The 27,524-nt window shown below is 48.6% G+C and overlaps 1 protein-coding gene across 7 annotated transcripts in view; it reads right to left on the reverse strand.

Annotated features, from left to right (window-relative positions):
• Positions 1 to 27,524, reverse strand: part of PCM1 (pericentriolar material 1) — a 1,361,399-nt gene that overhangs the window by 1,099,409 nt on the left and 234,466 nt on the right. For 6 of the 7 annotated variants that reach the window (XM_078678108.1, XM_078678107.1, XM_078678103.1 and 3 more), the window contains one exon: positions 3,169 to 3,337. In XM_078678108.1, coding sequence (XP_078534234.1) covers positions 3,169 to 3,337 — 169 coding nt within the window. Of the gene's footprint in view, positions 1 to 3,164; positions 3,338 to 27,524 lie in introns of those variants that run through there. The other variant, XM_078678110.1, reaches the window with a different exon arrangement.

Consider the following 27,524-nt stretch of genomic DNA (forward strand, 5'->3'; position numbering starts at 1 on the left):
ACATACCACAAAATGACTGGTAATCTCTAACCTTAGACAGAAAAACATATGCAGGAATATTGTATGAGAATAATAAGACGACCTTCTTATCCTAAACAGTTATCCTACTATGTAGCGCATGATTGACAACAGCTTTAACTGTTTCAGACACTATCTCTCAGACAGTCTAAGGCAATGAGTTTGCATTGCTGTGTTACAAGATTGAACAAAGGAATTACCTATGCCCTCCAATTAAGGAGGGATCTATGAAACCGTGTATTCCAAAGAATACAATCAAGGTGTTCAAAAATCTAACACTCAGAATACATATGCAGTCCGTTTTAAGTAAAGAAAGAAAAAACTGCGCAAAATGTGAGATATTTGAAAGTGTGAAAGGAAGCACCAAAGAAAAATAATGGTTTTAAGCCAACCATAATGGCCCCTAAAGGGCATATATTATAGTCCAATAAGGAACCAATCCAATAGCAAACAAATAAACTATGGAAGTAGTACACATACAAGCTATACAATAGCCAACCAATACTCCACGTAGAGTAAGATTTATACCATGAAAGGTATGAACTCAAGACTAAGCTCCTCATTGGAGTAAAATAAAAGAACAAAACAGCTATGCAGCTGCGACGACCATCCGGAGATCAAAAATAGTCAAAACCGGAGGTAAACTCGCTCTCTCAATAAGGAAAGAGTAGTGCTTAATACTTTAACACCACAAGCACAACAGCTGAGGCAGGAAATGAAGCTTTACCCAACTTAAAGATCCACGACGTGGCTGTATAAAAGGGAAGCAAAAGACCGGAAAAGGCCATATTACAAGTGCATCAAAGGTCAGACCGATCGAACAGACTCTAGGAATCTCAACTCCGGCAACATTACCCACCATTAGAATCAGTGGTATAAAAATCATACAAAGTCAACTCAGGCAAAAGGGAGGGAAGGCCGCAGAACAGGGTACCCGCATCCACGCAAACTGAAAAGGGAAGGAGGAGACAGGATAAGGATCTGATTCTCCCCGACTAGCCCGAAACCTGCGTAGAGCCGCATCCATCTGGGCTCCAATAAGATGAGATCCATCAAACAGCATGTTAATCAAGACTGACTGGGCGGCTTCCAAATATCCAGACACCCAGAGCCATGCTTGCCGGTCCACTGCCACAGCAGGCGCCATGGCCCGCCCAATCAAGTCAGTGGAATCCATTCCACAGTTGATGAGCAGCCTGGGTGCCTGACGGCCATCTGAAATCAACTGAGGCAAATCGCCCCCGTTAGCATTGGGGAACAAAGGTAAAAGTTTGCTCAAAGACTCCCAACAAAGTATGGAGAAAACGTCTGAGGACACATAAGATATTAGTGGAGCATAAAGCTGCACTAGTTAAGGAAACAATCTGCTTCCCGTAAGAATGGTGTACCCTGGACTCCTTATCAAGGGGGAAATGAGGGCGGTCCCCCATCTCAGGGGGCACTGCAATGGTCTGGACCACGTGGCTGTAGTGGGCTTGCTTCCAAAAAAGGCAATCTGGGTGACCAGAAGAAGGGCGGTATGTGTGGGCAATGACGTGGTCCAGTGGTACACCCGTCTCAAGTTTTGCGCATGCCCCCCAAAAAATGTCAGTAAGGCCTCACAAAAAGGGAGCACCACCTCAACCCCCAATTGGACGGGATGAGGAACCTCAATAAGAGGGTCTGCAGCCTTTTTCACAGTAGGCAGAGTAAGATGCAGGACATCAGCCACTCTCAACAAAACCTCTGACAAAGAGGTACTGGCTTCAAAGGCAAGGCCAGCAGGAGACATAATGGAGGAAGCTCTAGCACACTCGCTTCTGCCAGCTCCACAATCCAGCAGTCCAACCCAGAAGAGGCCACTGGCTGCTCCAAGAGGGTTCATCTTCTACTAACCTTCCCATAACAGGCCTTTTGGATCCTCTACAGAAATTACCTGTGCTACATACAGCTTCATAAACTACGTTGAAGCGACTCCGTGCCAGCGTCCACCTGGAAAGGAGAGACGTCAGCTGGTATCTGCATAGATGTCCGGAGTCGTGCCAAAGTTGGCTCTACAGTGCACATCGACTCCAGCTCAGAGTCAACCGGTGCTGCAACGACTGGCACCATAATGGCAACCCCGGACCGTGCCCCGGCGCCTCAAACTCGGAGGCTGTAAGTGCCGCTGAGGGTGAACCAGCCAGCGATGACGCAGTTAGGGTGCCTACAGACTCCTTGAGCCCAGCAGCTGCTCCAGAGGGATACGTGGGGCCAAAGACCAGATGGCGTTGTAGTACTCCTGGATCGGCTTCCAGGTTGGCCTGCTTCAGGGAAAACCAGGAGGCTCGGGAGTAACGCTGGAGCAGGAGTCTTAGCACTGGAGCAAGAGACACCTTCGCAATCCGAAGATGCCATAGAGACCCGGGCCTTCCCACTTTTGTGACTCAGCTTACGATGTGATGTTGACAGAGACCTGGAACATTGCCGTTGACCACGGGGTGAAGAGCGGCGCTCCCGGGAACAACCTCTGACCCGTGAGGAAGACCGACGACGTAAGCTGGAAGCCCGCGACAACTGCGCCGTCAGTAGCTTCATGCAGAGCTCCCATAGCACCTTTGGCTTCAACCTCTAACAAGAGTCATACAAGTCAGCGTTGTGGTGCTCGTCCAGGCAACACGTACAGATAGAGTGTGGGCATCTTGTGAGCACAGGACCCACAAGACTTAAACCCAGAGGGCATATAGCACAGTTTTCAGACAAAAAAAGTTTGTCACAGCAGGTCGAAAAACAGCCAGAGATACACTTCTCAGGATCCTCGTTGCAGCACGGAAAAAAATAACCAGACATCCACGCGCACGAGGGGACTTAAATGGCTCAACTGACATCATATCTGAGACGTCATCCCAGAGCCGTACAATGCCATCCCCCAGCATGCAGAGGTGCTGCTGAAAAATTTCCAGATCCAGACTGGCGCCTGGGGACAATTCAAAAGTTAAGGAATCTACAGCTAGATGTCTCTATCAGATGTATTTATCAAAAACTGTTAAAAATGTTGTAAATATATTTTAAAACAACTATTACAACTGTACACAATCAGCAGGATACAATGCATGACCACATTTACAAAAATCACACGCATTTTATAGACTCTGACATTCACCCAAAAATCACTTGAGATGGGTTACCTACTTGAGTTTTTCTGTAGGGTTAACACTCTCTTCATCTTCACTCTCATTTGTAGAAACAGATGGATACATTGCTGCCACCCAGCTGTTGGACTCTCCATTACATGTTACTTCTAGTGGAGCTGCATTTCTCTGATCCAAACTTCTTTGAGGGGAACTAGCAGTAGCTACCACTAAAAAACAGGTTACAAATGTACTCTATTACAAGGAGGGGTAGAGCAGATCCTAAAAACACTTTTTAATATAATAGATTGTATGCAGAGATTAGTCACTCTGACACTGTACGTTTAAGCAGTTATTTTCTTTTTTATACTGACTAGAGTTGCTGGTGTGCAGTAAAAATGATCAAAAATAAAATTCCATAAATTTATTTAAAAAAAAGTTGTGAACTAAAAAAAAATTAGAATACAAAGTTGTGGGTACATTTATGAATATTACAAAAAAAGCTGCGCCTAACACTGTACTGCATTTCATTGTTAAGATGGTGACAACAGACTCCCTAGTATCATGTGAGCATGGCTCTTCTAGAGTTAAAGCTCTTCCTGAGTGTTGTGAAAGCAAGGGAGGGAGCTGTTCCCCAGCAAAAGTAAAGAAAGGGAATGTCTGGATGGGTTACGGTAACATAGGGGTGGCTAAGCAGTGGAGGACACCCTGCAAAAAGAATGCAAAAGGTACGTTAGAAAGGAGAATAGGAAAGGGAGAGAAGAGAAATAGGAGTGGAGAAGGGGTGGAGCAGTGAAAGAAGGGGAAAAAGTAAAATATAGAACAATTCCCTTTTTGATTTCTTGGATCGTTGGTAATAATGTAGGTCACAACACTATCTCTACAATTTCCACTCAACTTTAATGTAGTCAACTGTTTATGCTCAACTGTTTGTTTTTCAAAAGTTACTAAATAGTGCAGGACAACCCAACACTCAAACCATGTTAAAGTCTTCTTATCCCTAGGTTAGTCTGACCGAAAAGATGTAAAATGTGTCCCCTTGGAACTCAGGCCCACTAAAAGGTATTCCCAACCCTTCCATCTGAGTAAACATGACAAGCCAGTAACTTGGCTCATATGAAAGGCTTTAGGGCAGTTTCAGCCACTATTCAGCAAGGGATCTCATCAGGAGATTGGCTTTCCTTTATAGTAAATGCACTATATTTATACCTGCATAAAAGATGCTCTTGGCAAAAGCAAAATACCAAGTGTTCTACACTGCAATAGTGTTATCAAATATAACACAATAGACAGATCATCTAATATGCATTCCTGCACAGAAGAGAATACGGCCACCTTTCAAGTTGCTTGTAAAAGACCCATTTCCCAACCTCTCCTAAGGTAAAACCCCATGATGTTTTAGAATAAGAAGAATTGCAATCCATTCCAATAAAGAACAAGTTACTTACCTTCGGTAATGATATATCTGTAAGAGACATATATTAGTTGTGGATTTCTTACCTTAGAATTACCCCCAGGCGCCAGACTGGATCCGGATAATTTTTTCTTCAGCAGCACCCCTGCATGTCAGTACGTGGCCTCGCTCGACTCCGCGTTCGTCGTTAACTTTGTGATCGCCAGAATTACTTCACCGTATCTACTTAGATGCAGCCCTTTCGCGCAGTCATCAGTTCTTTACATGACATTCCACGTCAGAAGCGCAGAGCCATGCAAGACACTGGCCACTGGGGCTCAAAAATAGGGCCCTGAAAGGAATTTCCTTACTCATGAAGTCAGTTCGGACAACGGGAAGGACGGGTGGGACGGTAAAGAATCCATAACTAATATATGCCTCTTACAGATATATTGTTATTGAAAGCAAATAACTTGTTCATCTGAAAGACAATTAGTTATGGATTCCTTACCTTAGAGTAGATACCCCAGCAATACCAACCCCGGAGGTGGACCTGTAAACTAATTTCTCACCAGACAATCCAGGAGAACTGAACAGCCAAAGAAGCCGTCTCTCCGGACTTGGCTGTACAGGCAGTAATGTTTGGTGCACTGAAGCCCACGTGGCTGACTGGCAGATGTCATGAAGGGGGACTCCTAGTCCCAAAGCAGTAGTGGCTGCCGTCGCCCTGGTGGAAAGGGGGCGCAACCCTACTGGAGGTTCCTTTTTCTCTAGGGAATAATGTATTTTGATGCAAAGAACGACACATCGAGAGATGGTCCTCTTTTAAACGGCCCAACCTTTCTTGGCACGCGCATAGCCAACAAAGCGTTGATCATCCACACAGAATTGCTTTTTGCGATCCAAATGAAATAAAAGCACAAGTTTTTGATCCAGGTGGTGGAGTACCTCCTCATCTTAAGAAGGATGTAAGTTGGGAAGGAGGTGGGCAAAGTGATGGTCTGTCCTATAGGCAAAGAGGTAACTACTTTGGGAAGGAAGGAAGGCCTAGTGCGAAGAATAACCTTGTCCGGATGAACAGCCAAGTAGGGAGGTTTAGAAGAAAGAGCCTGAAGGTCACTCATCCTGCGAGCAGAGGTGATGGCAACCAGAAAGGCAGTTTTGAGATTCAAGAGACCGAGAGGACAATTATGTAGCGGCTCGAAAGGAGCGCACATAAGGTAAGTCAGAACAAGGTTCAAGTCTCACTGGGGCATTACGAAAGGAATAGGAGTAAACAGGTGAGTAATGCCCTTGAGGAAGCAATTTACAATAGGGGACTTGAAAAAAGAAGGTTGATCAGGAAGGCGAAGAAAGGCCGAAATGGCCGAAAGATAGCCTTTAAGCATGCACAGCGCCAAGCCCTGTTGGGCCAAAGAAAGAATGAGAAGGAGAAACTCTGAAAGAGGGGCAGAAGTCAAGTCAAGTCAAGTCATAACATTTATATAGCGCACTACATACCCAGAGGGTTTCAAGGCGCTTAGGAAGGGGAGGAGGATTATTTGTCAAATATCCACGTTTTAAGCTGCTTTCTGAACGCTAGGTGATTCTGGGTGAGGCGAAGGTAAGCGGGGAGTGAGTTCCATGTTTTGGCAGCCAGGTATGAGAATGATCTGCCTCCCATGGTGGTCTTGTTGATGCGAGGTACAGTGGCGAAGGCTTGGCTGGAAGAGCGAAGTTGTCGGGAGGGGGTGTAAAAGGACAGTCGAGAGTTGAGGCAATCTGGTCCGATGTCGTAGAGTGATTTGTGTGCGTGGGTAAGCAGTCGGAAAGTAATCCTCTTATTGACGGGTAGCCAGTGGAGGTCTTTAAGGTGACCAGAGATGTGTTCGTTGCGTGGGATGTCTAATATGAGCCTGGCTGAGGCGTTTTGGATTCGTTGTAGTTTCTTCTGGAGTTTAGCGGTGGTACCTGCGTAGAGGGTGTTTCCGTAGTCCAGTCGGCTCGTGACTAGAGCGTGGGTGACTGTTTTCCTTGTATCGGAGGGGATCCAGCGAAATGTTTTTCTGAGCATGCGAAGAATGTTAAAGCAGGAAGAGGATACGGCGCTGACTTGTTTGTTCATTGAGAGTGAAGAATCCAGGATGACGCCAAGGTTCCGTGCGTGGTCTGTCGGGATGGGTGCATTTCCGAGGGCTTCCGGCCACCAGGAGTCGTCCCATGCAGAGGGGGATTTACCTAAGATGAGGACTTCTGTTTTGTCTGAGTTTAGTTTCAGACGGCTTTGTTTCATCCATTCGGCGACTTCTTTCATTCCTTCGTGTAGGTTAGTTTTGGCGGTGCTGGGGTCCTTGGTGAGAGATAGGATCAGTTGAGTGTCATCCGCGTAAGAGATGATGTTGAGGTTGTGTTGGCGGGCGATGGCCGCGAGGGGGCTCATGTATACGTTGAAGAGGGTGGGACTGAGTGAGGATCCTTGTGGTACGCCGCAGATGACTTCGGTGGCCTCGGACTTGAAAGGTGGAAGGCGGATTCTCTGGGTTCTTCCGGTGAGGAACGAAGTGATCCATTCCAGTGCCTTTCCTTGGATTCCGATGTTTCTGAGGCGTTGTAAAAGGGTGCTGTGGCAGACTGTGTCGAAGGCTGCAGAGAGGTCGAGGAGGATGAGGGCGACTGTGTCTCCATTGTCCAGCAGAGTTCGAATGTCGTCTGTTGCTGCGATGAGGGCGGTCTCAGTGCTGTGTTTGGCTCGGAAGCCAGATTGTGAGGGGTCGAGGGATTTGTTGGCTTCGAGGAAGGCGGCGAGTTGGTTGTTGACGGCTTTCTCGATGACTTTGGCCGGGAATGGAAGAAGCGAGATGGGGCGGTAGTTTTTGAGTTCGGTGGGGTCTGCTGTTGGTTTTTTCAGAAGGGCGGTGAGTTCAGCGTGTTTCCAGTCTTCTGGGAAGGTAGCGGAGTTGAAGGAGCAGTTGATGACGTCTCGGAGGTGCGGAGCTATGACGGAGTCTGCTTTGTTGAAGATGTGGTGAGGGCATGGGTCTGTGGGGGATCCAGAGTGGATGGAGTTCATCAGGCGGATGGTGTCCTCAGTGGAGATTGGCTTCCAGGCGTTAAGGGTGTTAACGGGGGGAAGATGGTCAGCTGATGGTAGGGTGGGTTGGCTTCCGGGTTGGTTGACAAAGCTGTTGTGGATGTCAGCAATCTTGTTGTGGAAAAAAGAGGCTAGGGAATCGCAGAGGGTTTGAGAGGGGGTGATGTCGTTGGAGTTGGCCGAGGGGATGGAAAATTCCTTGACGATGTTGAAAAGTTCCTTGCTGTTGTGGGCGTTGTTGTCAAGTCGATCTTTGAATGCTGTTTTCTTGGCTTTTCGGATCAGTTGGTGGTGAGTACGGATGGCGCTTTTGAAGGCGTCCTTGTTGCTGGTGGATGGGTCTTTTTTCCAGGCCTTTTCAAGGGAGCGGCATAGTTTCTTGGACTTCTTGAGGTCGTCGTTGAACCATGCGGCCTTCTTGATGCCAAGTTTGTGTTGACGTTTTTTCAGTGGTGCTAAGGTGTCGGCGGTGTTGGATAACCAAAGGGTGAGGTTGGAGGCGGCTTCGTTGGCGTTAGAAGAGAGGGCTGGGGAGGTTTGAAGGAGTGATGTGGAGATCTGTTCTGTGGTGATTTTGTTCCAGTTTCTTTGTAGAGTTGGTTGGAGGTGGATGATGGGTTTCGGCTTGTTGTAGGTGAAGTGGACGCAGCTGTGGTCAGTCCAGAGGAGATCCGTAGTGTGGCTGAAGGAGACATGGTTGCTGGAGGTGAAGATGGGGTCGAGAGTGTGACCTGCGATGTGGGTGGGGGAAGTGACCAGTTGTTTAAGTCCGAGGTTGTCGAGGTTGTCTAAGAGGGTGGCGGTGTTGCGGTCGTTGATCTTTTCAAGGTGAAAGTTGAGGTCTCCCAGAAGGATGTAGTCTTTGGAGGGGAGCGCGTGTGGGGTGATGAAGTCCGTGATGTCTTCACTGAATTTTGCGCGTGGTCCTGGTGGTCTGTAGAGGAGGGTGCCTCTGAGTGTGGTCTTGGGGTCGATGTGGATCTGGAAGTGAAGGTGTTCGGAGTTGGCGAGGTTGGCATCAGAGCTGGTTGAGATGCGGATTGTTTTCTTATGGACGATAGCGATTCCACCTCCTGTATGGTCGGTGCGGTCCTTGCGTGTGATCTTATAGTCATCAGGGATGGCGATGGCGATGTCAGGGGCGGAGGAAGCGTTCATCCATGTTTCCGTTAGGAAGGCGACGTCAGGAGAGATGGTGTCTAGTAGGTTCCAAAGGTCAATGGCGTGCCTGTGGACCGAGCGGGTGTTGAGAAGGATGCATTCTAGGTGGTTGGGGTCGGGAATCTGTGTTGTGGTCGTAGCGGAGTTGGTGACGGTGCTGCTGAATTTGCAGGAGTAGCAGGAGAAAGGTCCATGGTTGCGTCCAGGAGCGGCTTGGACGCAGGTGGGGGCGCGGCCGGGGTTAAGGGCTAGGAGGGTGGCGGCATCGTAGGTAATGCGGGGGGGGTGGAAAGGGGATCCAAATCCTTTGTTGTGCACCATGCCACAAATTTGTTCCATCTACAGACATATACCGTTTTGGTGGAGGGACACCTGGCTGTCAAGATAAGAAAACGAGTTACTTACCTGTAACTTCAGTTATCCAGTATTGGTATCTTTCATAGATTCACATGCGACCCACCCTCTTTCCCGGAGAGGCTTACCTTATCGTTACTGCATACTTGCTGTGACTTGTGCTACGAAAATCTGAGGGTTTGCCTGGAAGGTTCTTAGAGGGTGCTGTAGCCTGAGTGGCTGTGTTCCAAGTTTGGCTCTTTTTGCAAAAGGACTAAGATAGACTAATGTAGTGACTTTGCTGTCCATACTAGCCTATTGTATAATGTTATGATGACTATTATGTATATGTTTTATTATACCTCGAGACTCCTACCTCATCGGTGGGGATGATTCTAAGCATGCGAATCTATGAAAGATACCAAACTGGATAACTGAAGTTACAGGTAAGTAACTTGTTTTCTTATCCAGTATTGGGGTATTGTATAGTATAGTATTGGCCTCCCATCCTTATCTGGTGTTGCCATTACAGGAATGGCTGGATTTCTGGACTTACGCTGGGCCACCAGTGAAATAACGGAATCTGGTCTTAGGTGTCCAGATAGGCAACCAGGAGCATTATCCAGTGCTTTATACTTTGTATCGTTTCTAGGGAGAATCGCAGGTACTGAAAATGGAGTTTATTACCTTAGTTCCTCCTTCCTAGATATGATCGATTATAGGGATAGAACGTACGGATTTCCTACTTTGGTCCTTAAAATCTTAAAGGAAACACTCTTTGTTTCACAGATACAGGAAGATGAAACCTGGTTGCTGCCCTTTCCATAATTGCGTGAAAACCTACAATATCTTCAGGAGGGGGATCAACTGCCTGAGGAACTGGTGAGGATGGCGTAGGAATCAAGTAACCATCTAATTCATCCACAGTTGTGGGTGAGTTTGGTAACTCTCCATCTTCAGCTACTGTGTCGCCATCATCATCATCTTGAACGAATTGTGTAGGTACAACCTCCTGAGGCACAATGATAGGGGCAGAAGGACTAGCAGTCTGCAAATTCGTAGGCATAGTAGGTTGCTCTGGGACAGACGCTGTTGGTGGAAAGCGTGTATCATAATCCCTCAACATAGCAGTCACATCTTGCATCAAAGCCACAGGCATTCGTACCATAGATTCCTGCTCAAATGACTTTGAGGGCCTCGCAGAGACTCACAAGGCTCATAGGACTCCTTTTTCTCATCAACCTCCTGATATTTAATCCAGAGTTGAGAAGGGTTACATGCTGGGCAAAAAAGTCCACCATCATCCGACTCCTCCAGATAGTGACTAGAAGGTAATTGTGAAATATGAGAAACGTCCTGGTAATAGTATCTTGAAGATGGGAATGAAGACGATAATTTTGAAGTGAAAACTGGCATAATCTGCAGAGATGTAGGTCTTTTACGCTTCAGCGTTGACGAAATGTACATAAACAGTGAGCCAGTATCAGTGCAAATATCCATAACATAAGTTACCGTCAACCCTGTAATCATTGATGTCGTCGACGGAAAAACCATAGTTGACGATGTTGTCGTCGACGTCGAAGCCGCTGTCGTCGTCAACAGTGACTCGTTGACAGAAGTTGACAAAAGTAGTATCGCCGTCAACGGAGGACTCGTCGTTGGGAGCTGTATCGTAGTCAACGCTGGGCCCGTCGACGAGAGCTGTATCTTCGTCGACATCGAAAGCGTCGACGGCATGTGTCCAATCGACTGGTCCCCAGAGCCACGACGCTGGGTTCCATGCACCTAGCTGCGCAGAGGTTGGACAGCTTGTGCAGGCCTGTGGCTCTGGGCGGTACGTGGAGGAGCACCCCTTCCGTAAGTAAGAAAGGGGCGAAAAGCAGACTGCGCTGGAGAGATATGGCAGCGAGGTCCGAAGATTCTGCCGTAGCCCTAGAATCCTTAAAGCGCTTGAGCGCGTGGTCGCGTTGTCGCCAAACAAGCGACGGCCATCAAAGGGCATGTCGACTGGACATCACCTGAAAAGCCAGTAGACATCAGCCAGGCGTAGCGCTGCAGGGCTACAGACGTTGAAATCGCTGCAAGTCAGCGGTGTCGAGTCCACATCGTATGGCGAACTTCGCTGCATCTCTCCCCTCGCCAACTGCACGGGAGAGCACGGCCCAGGCTTCCTACGGGCACTGTGGCAGCACCTGTGCAACCGTGTCCCACACAGAATCGGAGTAACTGCCCAAGCAGTGTTCACCGACCGCAGTCCTAAGCTGGCGGAAGACAACCCTTCCCAAGATGGTCCAGCCTCTTGGGTTCCCTATCCTGTGGAGCAGTAGGGAATGTGCCCTTGGAAGTCGAGGCTTAGACCACCAAGCTCTCTGGGTTAGTGTGTTGAGAGAGGAAAATGTGGTCGTCCAGGGCCAGGCAGTGGCGTAAGGCAATCATCCTATCCACTGGAGCCCCTGTGCTGGGCTTGGACAAGCACCCAGGAGGATGTCCATGAGGGCCTCATTTAATGGCAGCAGGGGCTCGGAAGAGCCCGCTGCCGGTTGAAGCACCTCAGTCAGGAGGTTAGTCCTGACCGCCACCATTGGATCAAAAAGACCTGCAGGACTCAAAGGTAAGAAAACAAGTTATTTACCTGTAAGTACAGTTAACCAGTATTGGTATCTTTCATAGATTCACAAGCTTGAATCATTCCCCGTCGTCGAAGCAGGAGTCGCACAGTAAATAAAAAATAGCAGTGCCAAAAGGTAAATAACAGTAGTAGGCCCTAAAGAAAAAGGGCCTGAGGCCTAGATCTTAGTAGCCTATCTACATCATTATGCTAAAAGAAGCAAACTTTCGGTACAACCAAACAGCTATCAGCACCCTCTAGAATCCTCTCTGCAGAGCCAGTTTTCCTCAGACTTTCGTTAGCACAAGTGGGAAATAAGTATCCCAAAACAGAGAACTGACTCTCCGGGGAGGAGGGTGAGTGCATGTGGATAACTGTAGTTACAGGTAAGTAACTGGTTTCCTTATCCAGTATTGGGGCATCTTTCATAGATTCACATGCCTGAATCAGAGTAGCAAGCAGTATGCCAAGTATACAGTCGGTTGCGAATGGTGAGAGACCTGTGCTGATAAACTCCCAGTTGCATCCATCATCTGTTAATTTAGGTATGAAAAACCAAACCTTTAAGCTAAAACATAAGTGCTCAGAAAAGAGACATGCCTAGTAATGTCAATACATGAACATGTAAGCCTTATTATATATATATATATATATATTTTCCAACAATGTGATCCAATTAGGTTCAATGAGAGCGCTCCACAGCGTGTGCTCAGCCCAGGGGTCGGATGCTGACCCAAGATAATCAATTTTGGACAAAAGAGGCGGCACAACCGGGTACTTTTGAAGCCCTTTAATTCAACGCTTCACCCCACAACGTGGGGTGAAGCGTTGAATTAAAGGGCTTCAAAAGTACCCGGTTGTGCCGCCTCTTTTGTCCAAAATATATATATATTCACTGAAAAAACCATAGGTTTCAGGCCTTATATAGTTAGGAATTAGCATTTAAAAAACCTTGCAAATTCACTGAAAACACCATAGGTTTCAGGCCTTATATAGTTAGGAATTAGCATTTAAAAAATCTTTGAAATTCACTGAAAAAACCATAGGTTTCAGGCCTTATATAGTTAGGAATTAGCTTTTAAAAAACCTTTGAAATTCACTCAAAAAACTATAAGTTTTAGTGGTGTTATAGTTAGCTGGACATTTTACTCATACAAAACCATTGAAATTGCTCCTATATAGTTAGTTGTACTAACTATATTTCGCGCACCCGCAATCCACTGCTGATGATGTCACATATTAGATCATTCATGACATGGTCAGTGACATCACTGATGACACCTCAAATGACATCACTGATGACATCACTGATGACATCATCCAGTGAATGTGGTTTGCTTCATTATTTAAATATGCATTATATATATAGCAATTTGCATTGAAGAATAAGTGGATATATATAAATAAATATTTGGATGGAGGATTTAGTAGCAGTGTAATTGACTGTTTACTTGACCAATTTATAATGTCTCACTAAATATAGTGGATAGTGACTAAACTGTGTGAATATCTGTATCACTTTGTCAGTTGTTGTGTAAACTGATTCTACAGTTGGTTACTAGCTATGTGAAAGTCTAGATTAGTTATTGATTAGTTAACTTAGTATTTGTATGGGAGTGTGAAAGTGTGTGTTGTTCGGTGGGGGTTGTGTGACTGTCCAAAGATGTGTGAATAGTTGATTCAGTAGATATATGAAGTTAAAACTACATTTTCTAACAGTTGTTTGGGTGAGTGAATATCTTTATGGGTGTGGTGATGAGCAAATATATTTCTCAATGGTACAGGTCCAACAAACTAGAAAAATAAAAGGCAGTGTATGTGTCAGTTGTTGTATATAAATAAGTATACATAAGACACAATGATTGTGTGAGTGACTGTATGGATAACTGTATACTTGTAATAATGATTTTATAATTCACTAAGTATGACTTACTATCTTAATGAATAAAAGAAGTGGTGTTTGTATAAGTGTTTTGCTAAGTAAATATGTAAGTATGATCCATTGTTTGCATAATTGAGTAGGATGACTTCATATGTGAATAGGATGAGTGCGCTTGTTTAATGTCGATATAGATGTAGAAGTATTTTTGATAGTGTTCTATTGTTCATTGACAGCATGTATGAGTGAATCCATGTGTATACATCTATGAATCACTGAGTGGATTTTTGGATACTTGTATTGCTGTGACAATGGATTCAAATATGATACTCTTTATTTTACAAAGAGTGATGAAAGATTTTACTAGTGTATAAAAAGGTGTCTGATTGTCACGTGGATGATGTCATCAGTGATGTCATTTGAGAGGTCATCAGTGATGTCACTGACCATGTCATGAATGATCTAATATGTGACATCATCAGCAGAGGATTGCGGGTGCGCGAAATATAGTTAGTACAACTAACTATATAGGAGCAATCTCAATGGTTTTGTATGAGTAAAATGCCCAGCTAACTATAACACCACTAAAACTTATAGTTTTTTGAGTGAATTTCAAAGGTTTTTAAAAAGCTAATTCCTAACTATATAACTCCTGAAACCTATGGTTTTTTCAGTGAATTTCAAAGGTTTTTTAAATGCTAATTCCTAACTATATAAGGCCTGAAACCTATGTTTTTTTCAGTGAATTTGCAATATTTTTTAAATGCCAATTCCTAACTATATAAGGCCTGAAACCTATGGTTTTTTCATTGAATTCGCAAGGTTTTTTTAAATGCTAATTCTATTAGCGGATAGCGTTTTTATAAATTAAAACGTTTTTTAAATCTCAAATGCCTGCTTTGCTAACAGAGTTTTTAAGCACAGGCTCTTTTGTCTCTGGTGGCCATCTTGGGAGACAGCATATCAGAATTTTTTTAATGAAATATAAGAGGATTTGAGAAGTCACTCAAAATGTGCCCTAATTTTTCTTTCTTCAGCACTAATCATAATTTCTATGGCAAAATGAACCCCCTCATTTTGTTCCTTTGCAAATTAAATGTTTTAAGTGTTAACACTTTATTCCAATCAAGATGACTTCAGGTGTGCCATACTTTTGTCATAAGTAAGACTGTTAGCGCTCTACTTGTTCTTTAGAACACTCTGGGACATTCTGTCATTGGGCTATAGTTGGGCTACATCTGGCTGATATTCGGGCTACATTTGGTTTTTTTTGTCTCTGGTGGCCATCTTTGGGCTACATTGGGCCACATTGGGCTACATTTGGGCTCTAACATATATATAGCCCAATGTAGCCCAATATATATTTTTTCCAAGTTAATTTTCATAAAAACCACTGGAGCACATATCTTGAGACATAGCAAAGGCACATCGGGCTACCAGTCCCTACAATTTTGCCAAGTTTGGAGCAAAACCATTCAGCCGTTCGGGTTAAAAGTGAGTCCAACCGCCCTATGGAAATTAACATGGGGAAAACACGTTTTGAGACCCCCCTTTTATCTCGGCCCCCGCTTGACGAATCCCCCCCAAACTTTCAGGGAAGGACCGGAGCGCCGCGAGGCAAAGTTAAGGAACATTTCAGGAAGATTCCTCAACCGGCGCCAAAGTTATTCCAAATAGAATGTTGCGATTTCCCTATGGAAAACAATCCTAACTATATATACCTACTGGCTTTTGCCAGTAGGTAATATATATACTCACACACACACACACATGAACCAAGACAATCATAGATAATATTTTTTTTAACTCAAGGGTACCTGAAGGTGGTGTCACAGAAAAAGGTGGCGTAGGACAGCCTGTCCAACTGCCGAATCCTCTTGACATGCAGATTGAAGACAGTAATGTCTGGTGAAGATGTGGACATTTTTCCATGTCGCAGCACGACAAATATTTTCTAGCCTCACTCCAGCAAACAACGCTGTTGACGCTGCCACAGTTCTTGTAGAGTGGGCCTTGCATTCCTCTGCAATGGCCGGTTTGCCTTGTCATGACAGAAATGGATTGTCGACGCTGTCCACCGGGCAATCGTGGCATTTGCGACTGCAGTTCCCAAAGTAGCTTGACCGTAGGCCACAAACAATTGGTCAGATTTTCTAAGTGTCTTAGTTCTTTGTAGATAGAATTTTAAGCATCTTTTGATGACAAGAGAATGTAATGCTCTCTGCTGGTGTAGATGGATTTGGAAAGAAAATCCGTAATTTCACCGGCTCATTGAGGTGAAACTGTGACGGTACCTTAGGTATAAATGTAGGATTAGTCCTTAGGTTCACATAATCCCGAGAGAAATGTAAAAATTATTCCTTTATTGTGAAAGCTTGAATTTCACTCACTCTTCTGGCAGATGTTAGAGCTAGAAGTAATGCGACTTTCCATGTGAGAAATTTGAGCTCGGCCTTGTGGATGGGCTCGAACGGATGTTTCATCAACTGTGTGAGGACTGTGTTAAGTTTCCACTCCAGTGGAGGGGCTCGTACCGGAGGAAATGCTCGGAAAAGACCTCATGAATTGTTTAATTAATGAGGATGAACATAAGGAAGGCCGTGCAGCACCTTTTCCGAATCTGGATAGTGCGGCTAAATGGAATTTAACCGATGAAAAAGTGAATCCAGATTTCGCTATATGCAGTAGATAAGGAAGAATTAGTTCCGCAGGGGCCTCTGTCGGATGAATCTTGTTATTCTCACACCAACAGCAAAATCTTTTCCATTTAAAACGATAAGTCTTAACTGTGCTTTGAGCTTGTGATTTAGCTAAGATGTCACGACAATCCTGAGGTATGTCGAGGTCCTTGAATTCTAGGAAATCAGGAGCCATGCGTGGTAGAGACTGAGGATCTGGGTGAACCACTTGTCCCTTGTTCCTCGAGAGCATTGTGGGTGTTGGAAGAAGACGGATCGGCTGGTCCTGGGACAGCAATAGAAGCTTTTGGAATCAGTACTGACGTGGCCACCGGGGTGCAATCAGGATGGGACGGCAGCTTTCTGATTTAATCTTGCTTAACACCCTCGGGATAAGAGGTATTAGGGGAAAAGTGTCGGCACAGATCCCTGACCATCGCATGGACAGGGCATTCCCCCTTGACCCCTGTTGCGGATATCTGCTGGCGTAATATCAGCATTTCTTGTTGTATTTTGTTGCGGACAAGTCCAACGTCGGCTTGCCCCAGTCTGAAATATCCTGCTCACTTGAATGTGTTCTAGTTCCCATCTGTGACAGTCTGAGTGGGACCTGCTGAGTGTGTCCGCCACGGTGTTGTTGAGTCCTTTGACATGCTCCGTCTTGAGTGTTATGTTGTGCAGTGTCAACCATTCCCACAAATATTGAGCCTCTCTTGACAGAGTTGCCGATCGTGTTCCTCCCTGCTTGTTCACATAAAACATGCTGGTGGTATTGTCCGTCCGAACCACCACTGATGTGCCCATAATCCTTGGAAGGAAATCTTGCAGGGATAGAAAAATAGTCTGCAATTCTAGGCTGTTGATGTGCTGTTTGTGCTGTTGAGACCATTTGCCTTGTATTTGCAAATCTTGGAAATGACCTCCCCATCCTTCCATGGAGGCATCTGTGGTCAGAACAAAATCCGGAACCTCTTGTATAAACGTGAGTCCTTGTGCCAAATTGGCTCTCTGTGACCACTAATAGAGAGCGTTTATCATGCATGGTGTGACTCTGATGTCGTCGCTGAAGGAACCTACAGCTTGCTGCCAATGAAGGTGCAGTTCTTCCTGTAGAGGTCTCATTCTGAGTCTTGCCACAGGGATGAGGTTTATGGCCGAAGAGCACATCCGCAGGAGTGAGGCGAACATACGGACCGAAACGGACTTTCTTTTTGAGACCCGAAGTGCTAGCTTCTGAAGACGAAGATGTCTTTCTTGTGACAAGAATGCCTTGCACTGAGGTGTGTCCAGATGAGCTCCTAGGAAAGGAAGAACTTGCATCGGACGTGACTGGAATTTGCTTTTGTTCACAGTCAGCCCCAGAGAGTTGAAGAGATGTAGACACGTTGCACTGGAAGTCCTGACTGTTTGCTCCGAAGGACCTTTGATTAACCAATCGTCCAAGTACGGGAATACTTGGATTCCCCAGGATCATAATGCTGCCGCTACAGGAGCTAGGCACTTTGTGAAGATCCTTGGAGCAGATTTCAGTCCAAACCGGAGCACTTTAAACTGATAATGGGCGCCACCCACAGTGAAGCGGAGATACTTGCGATGTTTGGGATGGATTGGGATGTGGAAGTAAGCGGCTTCCATGTCCAGAGAAGCCAGAAAATCTCCCTCGTTTAGGCAACCTAGAATTTCTGAGAGGGTGACCATGCGAAATCCTTGCTTTTTGAGGAATCTGTTCAGATTGCGAAGATCCAGGATCGGTCGCCATTCCCCTGATTTCTTTTTGATCAGGAAAAAACAAAAATAGAAACCTGCCCATTTTTTATGTACCGGGACCTTCTCTATGGCGTTCTGGAGGAGCATTGTACAAGCTTCTTTGAACAATAAGACAAGGGGGAGGGGGTACCCTGGGCAGAGTGGTAGGTGGATTGGTGACAAATTCTAGGGTATGTCCGTTTCTCACCAGGTCTAGAACCCATTGATCGGAGGTAATTTCTCGCCACCTGTCCACAAATGTTGAAATTTTTGCGCCCACTGGAAGGGGACAAGGTGTGAATGGCGCACTGCTAAGATCATTGCTTCCTGCGAGAGCCTCGCCCTTGGATTTGCTTTCGACCTCCCTGGCGATTTGCTTTCGACCTCCCTGGCGAGAGAAACCAGCCGTATTGGATTGGCTATTCGGAGATTGATAATTTAGCCTGTATTGGGGTTGGTACTGCCTGTTCTGTTGTTGGTAACCTCCCCTAGAGGTATAAGCACGCCCCTTAGCGCCTCTGAATGTTCCACATTTATATTGTAAGGAACCCAAAGATCTTGCCGTATCCATATCGGTTTTAATTGCTTGGAGGGCCTCATGGATGTGCTTGCCATACAACGATTCGTCATCGTAAGACATGTCCAATATCTTTGTCTGGGCTTCTGGTCTGAAGGTGGTGGCTTTAGGCCAACCCTGGCACCTGAGAACTGCAGCTCCAGCTAGCTGTCTACATTTCATATTAACGATGTCCTGTGCGCAATCTATTGTTTCCGATGCAGCACACTCACCCTCTGCAACATCTTCCGTGCCTCCTGCCTTCTGTCTTCTGTCTTCAGGAATGAGGTCAATCAATCCAGCCATATCTGACCACATTTAGCGGTCATAACACCCTATGATGGCCGGGGAGTTAGCAGCCCTGATGGAAGCAGCTGCCATAGTTGAAAACGTTTTCCCAATGAGGTCTAGTCGGCATCCCTCCTTGTCCGGCGGTGTAGTAATAGGTGTTGCCGGATTCTTAGACCTTTGTTGGGCAGCCTGGGAGATGACAGAATCTGGTCTAGGGTGCCCAATGAGACAAGATGGGCTATTGGCTGGGGCACGATATTTCTTATCTATCCGTGGAAGCACCGCAGGCACGGATGCAGGGTTTTTCATGATCTGGACGCCCTCGTTCCATATGTAATCAATTATAGGGATGGCCCTGGTGACCTTCCTGGACTCTTCTTTAAAATCATGAAGGAAACATTATGTGTGTTCCACGGTAACAGGGAGCTGAAATCTGGCAGCAGCCCTTTGCATGAGGTTGTGAAATCTCCCTATATCTTCTGGTAGCGAATCAGATGGTAGGGGGATCAGTGGCGAAGGCATAGGGATAATATATGAATCCCACGGATCAACATGCGGGTTTTCCTGCAATTCATCTTCTTCAGATTCCTCCTCAGAGGATGTGTTTGGATTCTCAGGGAGTTGTGAAGGTTGTTGTTCCTGAGGAGGCTCTGCACTCAGAGGCCTCGGGATTGGAACCTCAGGTGGAGGTCAAGGATCTGGAACTGCCACAGGAGGCGGAGTTGGAATCACCTGTTGTGGAGGAAATCGCTGCCTATAATCTGCAAGCATAGCTTGCAAATCCTGGATAAGAGTTTGAGGCAGATGGCTGGTGTCAGACTGGCGAACTTGTCTGGGATACACCTTATGGTACGGGACGACAATGTCCTCCTGGTAATACTGTTCACGGTAATCTTCTTCCTCTTCTTCCTCGTCTTGACATTTTATATGTAGCTCAGAACGATGATGAGCTATTCCAAATGGTCCCTCTTCGTCCTAGTCTTCATAATCGTCATCCTCCTCTTGTGCATAGGTTTCTAGAAGATGCGACGGAGTACAATATTCATGCCTCTGAAAGGATCTTAGCTGAAAACTCCTAGATGGAACAGGTGTGGAGTAAGTTAGAGCTGCAACTAAAGCCTTAGTTGTAGCAGGTAAAGCCACTGTAGATGGCATGGTCGTCGACAGGTTCTCCGTCGATGGACTAGTCGACGATGGGCTCTTTGCTGTAGCCGTAGATGGAATCGCCGTCGACGGGCACGACATCGACGGAATCCTCGTCGACGGGCCCACCGTCGATGGCATAGTCGTCGACGGGCTCGACGTCGATGAGACAGTCGTGGACAGGACAGTCGTCAATGGCGTAGAAGGTACTTAGTCGATGATACCTCCCTCGTCAGCGATGTACTCTTCGTTGACTGAGTTTTCGTCGACTTATGCTTTGACGATGACTTCGTCGATGGAACTTTCGTTGACGTGTCTTCGGCAACGGTCTTCTTAGAAATAGAAATCCTCAGGGGCGTGGCTTCGGCGGCAATGGAGTAGGCTGCTGATCTGCAGAGCTCCGGTGCCCCGCTGCTTACATTAGCGTTTCTGAGCGGACCTTTTGGGCTCCTTGCCGTTCCCGGGTCTGAAGGCAACTCCCGGTTGAGTGGGGCACTGAACAACTGGTGCCCGGACCCCCGGGAGCTGTAGATGCGGCGGTGGCAAAACGGCGGAGTCCTGGAGGGCGGTCGATCCCACCATCTTACCTAAGAGCCAGCGGCGGAACCTCTCTCCCCGCTTCAGGGTGACGCGGAGTGGCCCGGCGCGGCGACGTGGGTCCCGCTCCCGCACTGCAGACCCGGTGCCTGGTGTGGCGGTCAGCACTCCCGGTTACCGAGAGCCTCACGATCCTGTGACCGGAGCGGGTGCCGGAATCGAAGACGGGCTCCCCCTGGCTGCGGCGAGACGGAGAGACCTGGTGCTGACCTGCTGGGAGACTGCGCTGGCGCCCCGCGCTGAGCCAGAGAACGGCCGCTCCTGGTGACAGGCGGAGCGGCTCGTGCCTGTGGTGGCCCTGAGAACACGACTGCTTGGGGGCTGCGAAGCCTTGGTGACGGAGAGGCCCGGAGCGACATTGCGGTCGCCATTTTGAACTCCAGATCGCCAGTGGAGAAGCGGCCGGTGGTGGTGTTGCTGCGTGGCTGCTAAGGCCTGCATCGCATGAGCGGAGAACGGAGGTGAGGAGCATCTGTTGGGGGATACGGGGGGTGCGGATGCACGCGAGGCCGGCGCCCTTGGTGGGCCTCGATCTGTATTACGGCGCCCCCCCCCCCTTACCACCCTGCGCGCTGGGGCCTAACTCGGCGGCTGCACCCGGCGGGGGAGTGCTGAAACCCTGCAGCCTGGCGGCGACCAGCGTGGAGCCCCCATAAGCCTGTACTGTCTACACTTCTGAGCCCACGAGCAGGGGGACTACAGTGAACTGTCTCGACTGGGGACCTGAGGCAGGGGCCTACGGGACGGGTGATAGTGCGACGCAGTGAGCACCCTCGTGGGGCCCTGGTTCTTGTGCTGGCCCCACGGCCGGTGGGCCCGAATCTTACTGCAGAGGCGGCGCACCGGGCCGTTCTGCTGCTCCTCCCCAACCTACGGCCTGCCTTTCCCGGACAGTGGTGGGCGAGGGACGACCGGAGGGGCTTTTGGCGCCGTTGATCTTGAGCCCTTATTACCAGGTCGTGCTACTTCCTCCTGCTTTGGCGCGGGGGCCGCTGTGTCGCTTGGAGCCTTGCCTTTGAGAACTGCGAGAACTGTGTGTGCCCTAGCATCTGATCCCCGGATTTCCTGCTTCTCTGCCCTGGGTGCGACGCCTTGCCATCCTGCTGGGCCCCATCCTCTGCTCGCACTGCCCGGGGGTGTTTCTGGCGGGCTTCCCGTCTGGGCCTCTGGTGGACGGAGACCCCACTTACTGGACGACTGCCGCCTGGAGACACGAGCGCATAGCCCCTCACTGCTGGCCTGACGATGACGAGATCCAAAGGGGGCAAGCAGGAACCGGCGGCGACGGCCAAAGGCACGTCGGTGATGGCCATGTGGGGCAAGGCTGGAGCGGCGGCGCCCGCTGAAGACCCCCCGTCGATGGCTGCAGACTCGCCACCGGTGACCCAAGCCTTCATGGCCTCCTTCATGTCTGATCTCAAGACGGAGATAGACTCCTTGCGCACGGAAGTCCAAACATGCGTTAAAGAGATGCGCAAGGAGGTCACTGAGCTGGGCGACAGAGTGGACGGTCTGGAGAAGCTGGTTGACGCGCGTACGGAGGACCAGGAACAGTTGTGGCAGAGGGAGGAGCAGAACGTTGAACTACAGATTAAGCAGGAGGATCTCGAGGACAGGAGCCACCGCAACAACCTCTGAATCCGTGGCATACCGCTTGACGAAGAAGGGACGGACATTCTGACCTACGTAGCACAGCTCTTGCACGAAGTTTTGGGGTGACGAGGATGCCTCCCCTCCGATGCTGGATCGTGCCCATCGAGTGTATGGACCGGCGGGTAGAGCGGGCCTCCTTCCGGACATCCTGACACGGGTGCACTACTTTACAGAGAAGGAAGCCATCTTGTAGGCAGCCCGGGACAAGCCTACCCTCACCTACGGAGGCCACAAAATACAGATTTCCCAGGACCTGGCCCCCAATACCCTGCGACGGCGAAGAGTTTTTCGGCCGGTGACGGAGAAATTGCGGGCCCTCAACATTGCCTACCAGTGGGGTCACCCCTTCGCCCTCATCTTTCGCTGGGAGGGCAAGCGTAGGGTTCTCCGGTCCTACCGGGAGGCAGCGCAGCTTCTCAAGATGCCGGACTCACCGGCCCACAGCCCCTCAAGGTCCCGTCCACAAGAGAGAGTACCTGCCCGTCCGGACTGGACCCAGGTTCGACGACACCGGCGATCTCCCCCTGTAGATGAGAAGACGGCGTCGCAGGCCCAGCAGGAACTGATAGCACATATCCGCTCCCTTGAGGGCGATCGCGATGGCCAGACCTCCCACTCCCCTTCGCCTTCATCATGAGCTGGACCACATTGCAGCTTCATCCTCAGTGAACCCCTCCGGCACTCTGGGTCGCCCTTCTGGCTGTCACAATGTAATCCTGCCTCGACTTGCCGCCTTCACGGTTGCCCTACGAGATGCCTGGGCTCCCACACCCTGCCGCTGTTGATGACCGGAGCGCCAGCCTCCTTGAGACGCGGGCGGCCTACGCCCCATCAAAGCCTTGTTCTGATGCATGCCTGGTAGCTCCGCTGCTACTGATCCCGACGGACTGACTCCCTCGGAGCGGCTTGCGGGACGGGCGTGGCTTCCGTGGAGCCCTCCTCGCGTTGCAATGCCTGATACATCCTCAGGGACTGGACGATACCCATTGATATGCACAACTGCTCCACTTAGACACGAGATGCCCCTGGTCCGAGCAGCGGGGGTGCTGGGGCCGAGAACTCATCTTCTGCCTGTGAGTGCCCCCCCTGCTGCCCCATAGGGAGTGACATTCCTGAGTGCGTCCAAACCCTTGGGTAGAGGATGCCCGGTAACTGGGGTATCCCACTGCGGCCCTGTTGGCCTTTGTTGTTCTTGACACATTTGAGGCGTGCTTGGCCTCCTGCTGTTCCCTCTCTTTTTCTCTTCCTCCTTCTCTTCTCTGCCTTCCCTTCCTCGGTCTTTCTCTTCTTCCTTTTCCTTTGGACTAGCGGGTGGTGGGATGGGGACAGGGTGGCGACTGCTGTCTGGGTGGGGGGAGTGGACCCTCTGGCGACTTCCTACGGTCTCCTTTTCTTATATTGGTGGGAGCGGGGCGCGTGGGCGGATCCTACATGCCGGTTGTTATGGCTGCGACTGTCCCTAACACCTTGAAGGTATTCTCACTCAATGTTAAAGGCCTGAATTCCCCTAATAAGCGCAAACAGGTGTGGCGTTACCTCCTCCACCAGCAACCAGACATTATTTATCTTCAAGAAACTCATTTATTACAGGGGGACACACACCGCATGGCCCACCCCAAATACCCTCTTCAGTTCTGGGAGGCGGCAGACACTAAAACTGCAGGGGTGGCCATATTGTGCAGGACTGGCTTCAGGCGGGGGGACTCTCGGCCCTATAAGAGTGGGGATGGGCGTTTCCTCAGGGTTACGGTATGTGCGGGATGGCGCAGGCTCACCTTATGCAATGTGTATGCTCCTAACCAGTCGCAAGACCGCTACCTCCAAACATTATTGAGAGAACAGATAACCTGCGGAGACCCGCACTTGATACTGGGTGGAGACTTCAACCTGGTGTGGGAGTCTGACTTGGATCGATGTGGTACTGCCTCCAACGCTTCAGGGGTGATCTCCGCTGCCTTGCGCAAGCAGATTGCAGACTTAGGACTGCTTGATGTATGGCGCTATCACAACCCGGACCGTCGAGATAACTCTTTTTATTCGCACACCCATAGGTCTTACTCCCGTATCGATTATCTTTTTGCGTCGTTGGAGTTGCTCCGAGACTCGTTGGGAGCTTCCATTTTGGACATTTCACTGTTGGATCACGCTCATGTTGAAATGCGCCTTCAGGATCCGGCGGTGCGTCCAGCGTGTGTCGCCCGTTGGTCTTTCCCGCCGGGTGTTCTCCGGGATGCTGACTATGTGGTAGCATCCGGGAGGCCATAGACGCCTACTTTTCTTCCAACGACACCCCGGACATGCCTTTCCCGGTGGTTTGGGACGCCTTCAAGGCCACGATTCGGGGCCACATCACCTCACTGGCGATTGCACGCAGCAAATTGGAGGCTGAGTTGGCAGCGGATATCAAGAAGGCCGAGATGCAGGGACCGGGACCGGGAACGGTCGTCTCGAGACACTAGGAGACACTAGGAGGCGGTTGGCCACCCTTAGGGGGCAACTCAGACTGCTGCGTACAAACAAGGCGGAAAGTGCCCTGTTGGCCTTGAAGCAAAGGTATTTTGAAGGTGGCGACAAGGTAGGCCGATTACTGGCAGGAAGGCTGAGAGCACGCACTGCCAAGGCCCACATAACTAGTGTCCAGCTACAGGATGGATCGAAAGCGGTTGCGGAGACATCCAAACAGACGGCGTTTAGGGACTACTATACCTCCCTGTATAGGAGTGAACCAAGTTCAAGTTCAAGTTCAGGCATTTGTAAAGCGCACTACTCACCCAGAGGGTTTCAAGGCACTGGGGGAAGGGGATCATTATTTGTCGAAAAGCCAGGTTTTAAGTTCTTTTCTGAAAGAGAGGTGGTTCTGAGTAAGGCGGAGGTGGGTGGGGAGTGAGTTCCAGGTCTTGGCAGCCAGGAAGGAGAAGGATATACCACCCATGGTGGATTTCCGGATGCGCGGGACTGCAGCGAGGGCATGATTGGACGATCTAAGTTGGCGGGTGGGTTTGTAGAAGGACAGTCGAGTGTTGGGGCATTCGGGTCCTAGATTGTAGAGGGCTTTGTGTGCGTGGGTGGGTGCGTGGGTGAGAAGGCGGAAAGTAATTCTTTTGTTAACGGGGAGCCAGTGGAGGTCTTTTAGATGTTTGGTGATGTGATCTTGGCGTGGGATGTCTAATATGAGTCTCGCTGAGGCGTTTTGGATGCGCTGGAGTTTTTTCTGTAATTTTGCTGTGGTTCCGGCGTAAAGTGTGTTGCCATAGTCCAGTCGACTCGTGACCAGTGCGTGGGTGACAGTCTTTCTTGTCTCAAGGGGGATCCAGCGGAAGATCTTTTTGAGAATGCGAAGTACGTTGAAGCAGGAGGACGAGACGGCGTTGACTTGTCTGGACATCGAGAGAGAGGAGTCTAGGATGAAGCCGAGGTTACGTGCATGGTCGGTGGGTGTGGGTGCTGCGCCCAGCGCGGAAGGCCACCAGGAGTCGTTCCAGGCTGAGGGGGAAGATCCTAGGATGAGTACCTCCGTTTTGTCCGAGTTGAGTTTTAGGCGGCTATGTTTCATCCATTCGGCTACTTCTTTCATGCCTTCGTGAAGATTGGTTTTGGCGGTGTTGGGGTCTTTGGTGAGGGAGAGGATTAACTGGGTGTCGTCGGCGTAAGAGATGATGTTGGGGTTGTGTTGACGTGCGATGGAGGTGAGAGGACTCATGTAGACGTTGAAGAGGGTGGGACTGAGTGAGGATCCTTGAGGTACGCCGCAGATGACTTCGGTGTCCTCTGAGTAGAATGGGGGAAGTCGGACTCTTTGAGTTCTCCCAGCGAGGAATGAGGTGATCCAGTCCAAGGCTTTTCCTTGTATGCCGATGTTGCTGAGGCGATGTATAAGGGTGCTGTGGCAGAGCCGTCCTCGACGATTATGAGGGGCCACAGATACCGCCTAGGGACGCAACTGTGCTGGAAAACCTCATTACGGAGGATGAGGTCACGACGGCGATTAAGAACTTGTCCCTGGGGAAGACACCGGGCCCAGATGGCTTGCCGTTATCCTTCTATCGCACGTTTCAGGCCCAGCTACGGCCTCACCTCCTCAGGTTGTTCAAATGTAAAGATTTCAGCATGTAACTCCCTTGCCCTGACTAGAGTGGTGGTTTCTGCCTGGCTTAGGCCCTTGCCCTAGCCAACCAGAAATCCCATTTCTAACACCCGGCAAGTGAAGAGATAAAATTTAAAAAGACAGCTCAGACCACAAAAGGGAAGAAGAGAAGAAGCCAAAACCAAAGCCCTGTCTGATGCACAAGAGCGTGTGGTGGTTGGAAATGCATGTCATCACACTTTTTAACGCTGCCCCATGCCCCCCACCAACCCGCCACAAAAAACTAAATAATTTGGGCGCCCCACAAACGTTTTCACAATTATTCGATTAAACTGGCAATGTTTGAGTATCTCTAGACTTATTTAAACATTACAGTTAAGTTCCATACTGTTTTAAAAATGCAATCAAATACATGATTGACAAACATACTATTCTGGTCAGACAGATGTTACTAACATGTTAAAGTATCCAGTGTGTGATTATCGGAAATGGGGTGGAGGGTTTGAAGAATATGTTACTGATGACCCATTACAGAGCAGCTAACTACCGCTCATTGCCCTCCGACATATAGTCACAAAAACACAAAATGTATCCAAATATTTTCATAACTTAGAGCCATTCCAGATGGCTTCTAACACAATGTTTTTATGACTTTACTCTGCTTTTGGGGGTTTTGTATTTTTTGTTTTATCTCAGAGCCATTGGATCCCTGGAAGGCAAACCACACTGATTTTGACCTCTAAGATGACAAGGAATTGTGGAATTCTCTGTAATGCAATACTAATATGTCAATGTAAAAGTAAAGATATTTCACCCACTATTATAATGCTTTTCTTAGTTGTAAACGTGTAGTAAGTTCTATTGGGGAGGTGTGAGAAAGTGCCATCTTTCTTGCATGGTATGCCCCCCCTTTTTGCTGAATTGCTGATGTGCTTTGACTGAGTGTGCCCCGGGTTCCTGCCAATCAGTTGCCCAGGGCCTGTGTTCCTTCCCTAAAACTGTGATGAAACTAAAACCCAATTGGCCTCTCTGGCCACTTGTCAGCCCCTGGTAAATGGTACCCAGGGCATTGTAACCAGAGAAGACCCCTAAGGGCTGCAGCACTTATTGTGCCATCCTTAGGAGCCCTGTACCTTGACACCCACACCCTGCCTTTGCAGGCTGAGTGACTTGGTGCAGAACTAAACAGAGTCGACATGGCACACATACCTGTGTGCCATGCCCA

This window comes from Lissotriton helveticus, chromosome 2_2 (genome assembly GCF_964261635.1).
Source record: "Lissotriton helveticus chromosome 2_2, aLisHel1.1, whole genome shotgun sequence".
Lineage (NCBI taxonomy): Eukaryota > Metazoa > Chordata > Amphibia > Caudata > Salamandridae > Lissotriton > Lissotriton helveticus.